The sequence below is a fragment of the Mycteria americana genome, chromosome 1 (genome assembly GCF_035582795.1).
Source record: "Mycteria americana isolate JAX WOST 10 ecotype Jacksonville Zoo and Gardens chromosome 1, USCA_MyAme_1.0, whole genome shotgun sequence".
NCBI lineage: Eukaryota > Metazoa > Chordata > Aves > Ciconiiformes > Ciconiidae > Mycteria > Mycteria americana.
Genome location: NC_134365.1, coordinates 56,619,578 through 56,627,628, shown reverse-complemented (window position 1 = coordinate 56,627,628; position 8,051 = coordinate 56,619,578). Strand labels below are relative to the sequence as shown.

The following is an 8,051-nucleotide window of genomic DNA, read 5'->3' as shown; positions in this document are numbered from 1 at the left end:
TGCTTGTTTTCACTCTTATCCGAAACACCTAAGTGGCTGGAGCAGGTGGAAGAGGCATTTAAGCCAGAGAGGAGTTAGAGGAATCAGTACTAACCTCAGGGGAACAACTGAAATCCTGGAAGGGGCACAAAACAGGCTCTGAACCCCAAGACTGCGCAAAGAGAATCCCGTTACTGTAGCGCACACTCTGCTCGGGCTATGAAGACTTTAAGGACTACAGGGCACGCTGAGCTAGGACTCTAATTTAACCATCTGAGGAGTGCACGCACTAGTAGGGAACTCAGTTCCACCTCTGCATAAAGGCGCCCGTTCCCAGATCTCTGCTGAGCCAACAGACTGCTTTTAGCCTGTGCTGGTATTTGACAAACAAGCAGCCTCTGGTTTTCAGCATGCATACGGCTAATAGCCTAGAACACAATAGTTGGTTTCCAGTTACAGCAGGGAAGGCTTTAACTTATTCACAAGAACAGGATAGCAAGTCAAATAGCTTAGTAGGTTTTAGAAAGGGATTGGATGTTTGCATGGTGAAACAACATCCACAGCCGTATTAGCTAGGATAAGGGTTACAAGCTCAGCGATCCTCACGCTACGGGACAAAATGATCAGTGGCTGGGATCACAGGCAGACAAAAGCGACAGCCATTCCCTGAAGCTCCTTGCAGCAAGGTCACATGGCCATAAGCAGACACTGTCAGAAACCAGATAACCCATTGTGCAGTTCTAGCTGGGCTAATCCTGCGTGTCCCCAGAAAGCTCCAGAGAGGCTAGGCACAGAATGAGCTGGAGAGAAATCCTTGTTATACAAAAAAATAAAAACAAAAGAAGAAGCTTTATTGGTATGCATCCTACAGAAATAGTGACAAGAAAGGGCCTTGGATTAATCTGTCAAAGAAAACATGGAACAGCTGCGCTCTCCCTAGGAAGGCACCAGCCATGAGCAGGTTCCTTACAAAACAGGGCAGCATGGAAATATACTGGAGGAAGGGAGGCAGGGCGGAGCGGACATATGGGATTGGCGCTCTGTTCTTCAATACTGATGTATGGGGCAATTTCAAACAATTGAGAAGAGGCCTGGTAAGAACAACCGCAAGGTGTTTCCCCGCACCAAAAGTGGCACTTGCTTTTTACCGAGCTGGTCTCCTCCATGTGTAAATACTTGCCCACCAGGATTTTTATAGCAAGCTGGGGCAGCTACTAGCAGAGCTTCTGAAGTCAAGAGACAGTAATCTTCATTTGCTCTTTCTGATAGTCAGTTCTGATCAGGTTTCAGTCCCCACTCAGTCTGTTACTTCTCCAACCCCAAGTATACTACTGAATTTGTACTGCTTTAGAAAAAAAAAAAAAAATCAACCGGTTTTCAATAGTAAAGTCCAGAGATGTTCCAAGACCCTCTTGCCAACCCGACAGGAGGTGTAGACACGTACAGATAGGATCACCTCTTCTTGAAGCCATACTTTTTCCTTTCGTAGAAGAGATCTGTCTTGGAACTGCCCAGGTTGACAATCTTAGGGCAACCATCTCTCTGTAAGAAGAAAAGAGGATGTAAGTTAGGAGATGGGCAAACAGAACATCATCATCACTTACACTGGTCTAGCAGGTTCTCAGTTCCCATGCTCCTCACCCCATCCTCAACACACATTTCGAACACCTGTGCAGACAAATTGCCCTCCAATTCTGGTTACTACAAGTAAGAGAGTGGAACAGAGAAGAGGATGGATACCTTTTTAACATCACTCTAGGACATTCTCTTCCTCAGGGTGAAGATGGAAAACAGCTCGTATAACATCAGCAGCTTAATGAAAAGGATGCTCAGAGCCTCAAGATTGGATTCTTTCTAAATTAGGATATGCAGGATTTATAGGGCCCAGAGGAATAACCTTTCCCCTCCTTAGCCAAAAAGAATCTTGTTGCTTTAGATGTCACCAAGCCATTCTCGTGTTTAGGGACCCCTCTCAACTGTGACAGCAGAACTGAATCTCAGATTTCCTGGATCCTGGATTGATTACTGCAGAGGCTGTATGGTCATCTTGGGAGAGGACAGCTATTCACAGCAGCTACATGGATAAGTTCTTATACCTGAATTCCAGAGGACGGTGAGAAAAAAGCCACAAAAAAAAGCAAGAAGGGGAGCAGGGGAGACCCACCTTAGAGGTGTGGTTGCAAACACAAATCAGAGATGTACCTCTCGGTGTGCCATTTGTCCTTGGGCCATCCGAGTCCAGCATCTGCATAACTCTTAAGGACAAAATGTTGTGGCTGGCAACAGCAGCTGTGAGGGTTCCAGCAGGCAGAGGAACACGTGTCCTTGGCTGTTGTGTAAGCCCGAGTGGATTAGATTTAGAAAGCCTCTGGGCAGATGTCAGCCGCTGTAGAAACTGCACCCAAGTTGCCCCACCAATACCTGCTCCTGTGCAGGAGATGCAACCCGGTGGGGAGGGTCTGCATGGTAGAAATAACAGGAGAGGGGGGGAAAAAAAACATCATCCCTCCCCCATACACCTGCCACAATCTGTATCTAGCTACTGTCTCCTTATTTGATTCTGAACCTCAATAGAAGGACTTTTCCAAGCCTTGCCTCCCACGATCCAGGGAGTCTGTGACAATCTTGACAGCATTATTGCAGAGCTCTGTTCATTCTTCCACCTCCTCCTAAGGAGGCAGCACAAGAGCATGCTCCTGTCCCCAATAAAAGATTACTTTTTGCAACTCAGAGCTGTCCTGGGTGACATGGCAGAATTTTGGCCCTTATCCACAGAGAGAAGCAAGGTGAAACAATACCTCATCCCTCCCTCCATCAGAACAAACAAACCAAGAGTAACCAGGCCCTTTGCCTCATGCCCAACAGCATTCCACCTCCTCCCTTCATTTTAGGGTTTGCTTTCTTGCTTCACTATCTTTTTCAGTCTTTCTCTGACGATGACGGAAGTGCTGTTACTGAAACCTTGGAGTGTTAGAGCTTCAGGTACCTCTGTCCATCTGCTTTTCTTATTCACTTCAGCGCTAGCTACCATAATTGTGACAGGCGGCACACAACTGTTCTCGTTCCGGGCACTCTGCACCTGTGCCAGCACTTTTCAATCCTGCAAGTCAATCACGTCAAACCTGCTGTTTCAGATCTGCAACTTCACATCTGTAATAATCCCTAACATTTCAGTCTGCTGGTACAGAGCAACTGTCTTCACCCACTGCAGCCTTCACCCAGCTGTCAAAATACCTCAGTTCTGACTTATCATTCTCCTGCTCCTCCAGCTCTACATTTTCTACAATCCTCCCTTGCAGAGCAGCTGGCTATTTCAGACCTGAACCAGACATCATAAGCTACAGGTGAGCTTAGGTTTTGAAAAAATACCTGTTGGGAATCAATATGAACTGGTAAAAATAAAACCAAGACTATTTTACTCATGACGTATCAAGCCAGGTGTCTTGGTTCCAAAGACAAGTGAACAAAACTACTGTTTCTCACAACATTTCTAAAGCAGGAGGCAGCACCACCATCACAGCACTTATATCCATACTTAGATACAAGAAAGATTATGGACCTGTCAGATCTAATGACTAAATTCAGACGATGACCTGCCCCTGTCCAGAATTTAGCTGCAGGCCTCTAGAGAAAGTGTAGGCACTGCAGAGAATTAAACTAGCAACTCACTCAGCTGAGCATGTTCCTCTAAATCAATCTGAACCATTCTCTCAGCATATTCTCCGCTGTCATCAGGGTGTGCTGGAAATGGCATTTGCAAAGCACCAAAACCCAAACAACCTTTAACAGACACTCTCACAGCTATCAGGTCAGTATTCTGGGGATATTGCAACTGTAAGCATTATGTTCTTGATTCTCCCTAAGGTCTTTCTACCACTTCATTTGCAGCTCTTCACATCCTGCACTCATTGTGTTGGATATTAACAAATACCTTACCAAGGGTGAACAGCTGCCTCCCTTCATATGTGCAGTGGCTATCTTTCAGCACAAGAAGATTAAACATCATTGACTATAGAAATAAGGGATCATTACACCAGAAAGTGTTGGCAGAAAAAGAGATGTCTACAATATAGGCCATTCCAGAAAAGAGAAAAAAAAAAATTAAATCATATCCCACTAAAATTATACAAGAAACTTTAAACTTGTAAAACACAATTAGTAGTGCAGACACCGGACACTAAGATCTAGCTTTATGTTGGAATACAAAGTAAAACACAGGTGGTGACTCCATAGGCCTTACAGTACTGTACGCACCCTTGGTCAGTGGCTCATAATGGACTTCTAGTGAGGAGCTGCTCCTACCACAGCCTTTGCAGTGTCTGTAATATCTCTGACCCTGATAAAACCTAGGCTGAGAGATCTAGCAAGACAGCAACTTCAAGCTGTAACAAGCAGCGTGGGGAGGAAGTGAATCGTGAGTGTGCAGTGCAAAGTAGTCAGAGATCCTTCAAGATGAAGAGAGTTACGAAACCTCAAAATACGATACTTCAAAATGCTTTGCAAACACAGGGAACTACCAACAGGGGAAGAAAGGTACGAGGTAATGAAAACCAGTGCCAATATTGGTAGCAGAACCCCTGTCCCAACACTAGCTCTAGGGTCCTTAAAGATAAGCATGGCTACTAAATAAAGACATAACCAATTCAACAGGAGACTGGATGGCAACATACATCTTTTTCCTGGATGGTACACTCCTTGCAGTAGTAGGCATCAGACACTCCTGGACCTCCGCAGATCACACAGCGCCCTTGGTATGAGCCGTAGTTACACTCATCACATATGCGCACGAGAGTGCAGGGCCGCACATAGGAGTCACAGATCACACATTTGCCATCACCTGCAAGTACAGCAGAGCCTTTGGTTACAGAACGTCCTTTTCTCCACCCCCACACAGAAGAGGAAAAACTTCCTAGTCAAGGAACTTGCCTGTATGCTCAAAGACAATACAACTGAACCACAGAAATTCATTTTGCAGGCACAGGGTGAAACTTTGTATTTGCACACAGACTTGAGAAGAACAAGGGCCAGTAGCCTGCAATATTTGAGTTCTTTTTTTTCTTCTTTTTTTTTTTTAAATCATGCATTCACAATCAAAGAAGAAACCCAAAGTAATGTTTGTGATTAGCCAACACCGGCTTAGACCATACCATTACTTTTACTCTAGAACTTTTCCTGAATTTTTCGCTTGTGAAAAAATGCTGGACTGACAGGACTAGTGTCCTTACCTACACAGAAGCAGCAGTGTAAGCTTCTCCCACAGTGCCACATCAACAAAAGTCTGGAGTTACTATCCTCAAAGAGATGAGATAAGAGATTGTACTCGTGGTCCTTTTAATCCTTCATCTGTGAGAAGGCCAAAGAAAGGGCAAACTGGCATAAACAGCCATTTCACAAAAGTTGCTCTTGCTTTCTCACAAGGAACTGAGTGAAACTCAAGTACTCATATCATACAGGCAAGCAGCCATCAGATGCCATTAACAGGCTCTGCTGTGCTGGACCTTATCCAAAACACTGACCTAGGGATGAAAGGCTTCATATCCTATTACCAGTTCCCAAGGCATCTAATCCTGACTCCCACAAACAGTTCATCTAACCTGTTCTTAAATCTCCAGCACAACAGCCCTCAACTACTACCAATGGGAATCCGTTTCACTGCTAAGTGCTCTTGAAAACAATCTTGTTGCTTCAGACTGTGTTTCCCCCCACTTTGGTTATTTTCATACTATTTTTGAGTCATGAACTAGTCATCTTATTTGTTCTGTTCCCCTACAAGGATCTAATGACAGATCATACTCTTTCTTCCCTTCTACAGCTGAGCACTGGCATTTGATTCTGCGGGTTTTTTTCTAGTCTAACTCTAGATGTTCTCCCCCTCCCCCCCCCCCATTTCTTATTCTCCTAGAATAAGAGAGAACCTTCTGCTGAAGAGAACCTTCCTCAAGGTGTGAAGAAGTCAGATTCCAAAAATGCATTTTTTTCCCTTTTTTTCATTTTTGAAATGATCAGGCTGATCATTTTGTATTACAGATTACAAGGAACCAATCAATAAATCACTGTAGCTTCAGCTACTGAAAATGCTGGCAGCATATGCTTTAGAACAGCATGCATTTATGTGAAATCTATTTAAACGTGTAACTTTGTAAATATTCATTGATTTACACTTGCAATACACAAGTAACTCTTCCCATCTCAAAAGGTAACATCAAGTTTGTGGTTAAAGCAAAAATAGAATCCAATCCCCAAATCCAAACTATATGCTCTAGCCACAACACCATGTTCTCAAGCTACTATATGTAGAAGCTATACTTACATTTTTCACAAAGTCTTCCGATTGCTGTAAGAAGAAAAAGAAGAAAAAAAATTATTTGAGGCAGAAGCAGGAGAAAAAGATAAGTAACTACAAACTTGAATGTCAAATAATTATCTTCTGCAGTGAGCCGCCTTTTTAAAAAAAAAAAAAAAAGTAAACCACAGAAACAGTTTCAGCATAAATACAAACGCATTTATGATAAACAATATATATCCTCCTGGAGACATTTACCAAGACCAATGTTTAGATGCACTGTGAATACACAATGATACCCATTGACAGTAAGAAAACCTACACTCATTATTCCATTTCAAACATAGCCAATGTACCTGACCAAAGGAAGTCCTATACATGAGTCTTAGCATAGTTTTTACACTGGTTTTAACGAGACCAAAAAAAAAAAAAAAATCAAGCGTTTATTTGATTTAAGGCAGCTCAAATACATTCTTCACTTCAGAACAGGAAGGTAAACATATTTTAGACATATCTTAGAAGTCTTGTCACTTGTCTAGGAAACTCACAACAATGATGTTAGTAACTTGGATAAATACCATGAATATCAAATTCTAAAGACCAGACGTCCACCTTCACAAAGACTAAATAGTGAGTCAGCTGAAGTTTGAGGGTCAAGGGATTCGTCAGGCTGGAAATGAATTTTCAACATAGATAGACTGTTAGCTGCATTAACTGTTCTAAAAAGAAGTTTCCTATAGACAGTGCAGCTGAATATTTTGTGTTTACAGTTCTTTCAGAAAACTGCATGTGAAATTTGCTTTTCCAAGGAGTGAAAAAAATCTGGAAGAGATATTTCGACTTCTAATCTTGTATAAGACTTCTTTAAGACTCAGCAGAGCAGATGCTGACCCAAGTGCCAAGAACAAAGCTCATTATCTGTATACAGGTATAACCTGGAAGATAATTTTATCTTGCAGCCAGACAGATGCTCCCAGCGCTGGCTGAAGCCTTCAACTCATTCTCCTGGCTGCACTGGTATGGCGAACGCAACAGGAGTAAAGTACATGAAAATAATCTTTTTATGGGTACAGCCATCAACTTCATCTGCGTTTCCCCCCAACCTGAGGACCAAGCGGCTGCGGTCACGCACGCGTTAAAGCCATTCCGCTCTACCGAGAGAGGCCCAGGAGCACCTGCACGTCAGGGCGGGGCCCCCGGGGGGATCCCGCAGGACAGGGCGAGCCGGGAGCCCTCCTTACAGAGCCTTCTCTCCCGCTGCGGGGGAAGAACCCATAAAGCACGGCAGAACATCAAAATAAAAGTGAAATAAAATAGGAAAGGAGGAGCGAGCCGGGCGCCCCTCCCCCCCGCCAGGCCTAACGGCCACGCGCGCGCCTAACGGCCACTAACGGCGCACGCACACACACACACACACGCCCGCGCGCCTCCCCCTCCCCTCGCAGCGGAGAGAGGGTGAGGGGGGACCCCTCCGGGACTCACCCACGCCCGCCTGCTTGCGGCAAAAGATGAGGTCCGGGTGGTGCTTGGCCATGGCGACGCGACACCCGCCTGGCGCTGCCGCCGCCGCCCCGCGCGCTCACCTCCGACCCGCGCTCCCCACCGCCCCGGTCCTGGCTGGGGTGAGCGCAGTGCCTGCCAAAGCACCCGCCCCGAGCGGGAACGCCGGAGCGAGATCGCGCGGAAGGCTGCAGAGAAAACTCTCTCCGCGGAGCCGCTCCATCGTTAACCTTCCCCCGCTCAGGAGAGACCCGTGTCGGCCGGTGGCCCTCTTCTTGGCGCTGGTACA

The 8,051-nt window shown here is 45.1% G+C and overlaps 1 protein-coding gene across 5 annotated transcripts; it reads right to left on the bottom strand.

Annotated features, from left to right (window-relative positions):
* Positions 1-809: 809 nt before the first annotated feature.
* PHF5A (PHD finger protein 5A) lies at positions 810-8,016 on the bottom strand. 5 transcript variants are annotated; one of them, XM_075499737.1, is made up of 5 exons: positions 7,745-8,013; positions 6,290-6,313; positions 4,650-4,816; positions 2,182-2,308; positions 810-1,521 (listed from the first exon to the last, which is right to left on the bottom strand). In XM_075499737.1, exons 1-5 carry the CDS (start codon positions 7,794-7,796, stop codon positions 1,505-1,507), a joined length of 387 nt encoding a protein of 128 aa, XP_075355852.1. In that variant the 5' UTR covers positions 7,797-8,013; the 3' UTR covers positions 810-1,504. The 5 variants fall into 5 exon arrangements, with proteins under 5 accessions (XP_075355852.1, XP_075355870.1, XP_075355879.1 ...); XM_075499755.1 differs by lacking the exon at positions 2,182-2,308 and adding an exon at positions 1,720-1,833 and having other exon boundaries at positions 7,745-8,010; XM_075499728.1 differs by lacking the exon at positions 810-1,521 and adding an exon at positions 1,848-2,075 and having other exon boundaries at positions 7,745-8,016.
* Between the last annotated feature and the right edge of the window lie 35 nt (positions 8,017-8,051).

Coding starts and splice junctions, on each gene's coding strand:
- PHF5A (XM_075499728.1), bottom strand. CDS start 7,796: ATGGCCAAGCACCACCCGGACCTCATCTTTTGCCGCAAGCAGGCGGGC. Junction 6,314..7,744: donor CCGCAAGCAGGCGGGCGTGG/GTGAGTCCCGGA, acceptor TTCTTCTTACAG/CAATCGGAAGACTTTGTGAA. Junction 2,309..4,649: donor GTACCATCCAGGAAAAAGAT/GTATGTTGCCAT, acceptor CTTACACAACAG/CCAAGGACACGTGTTCCTCT.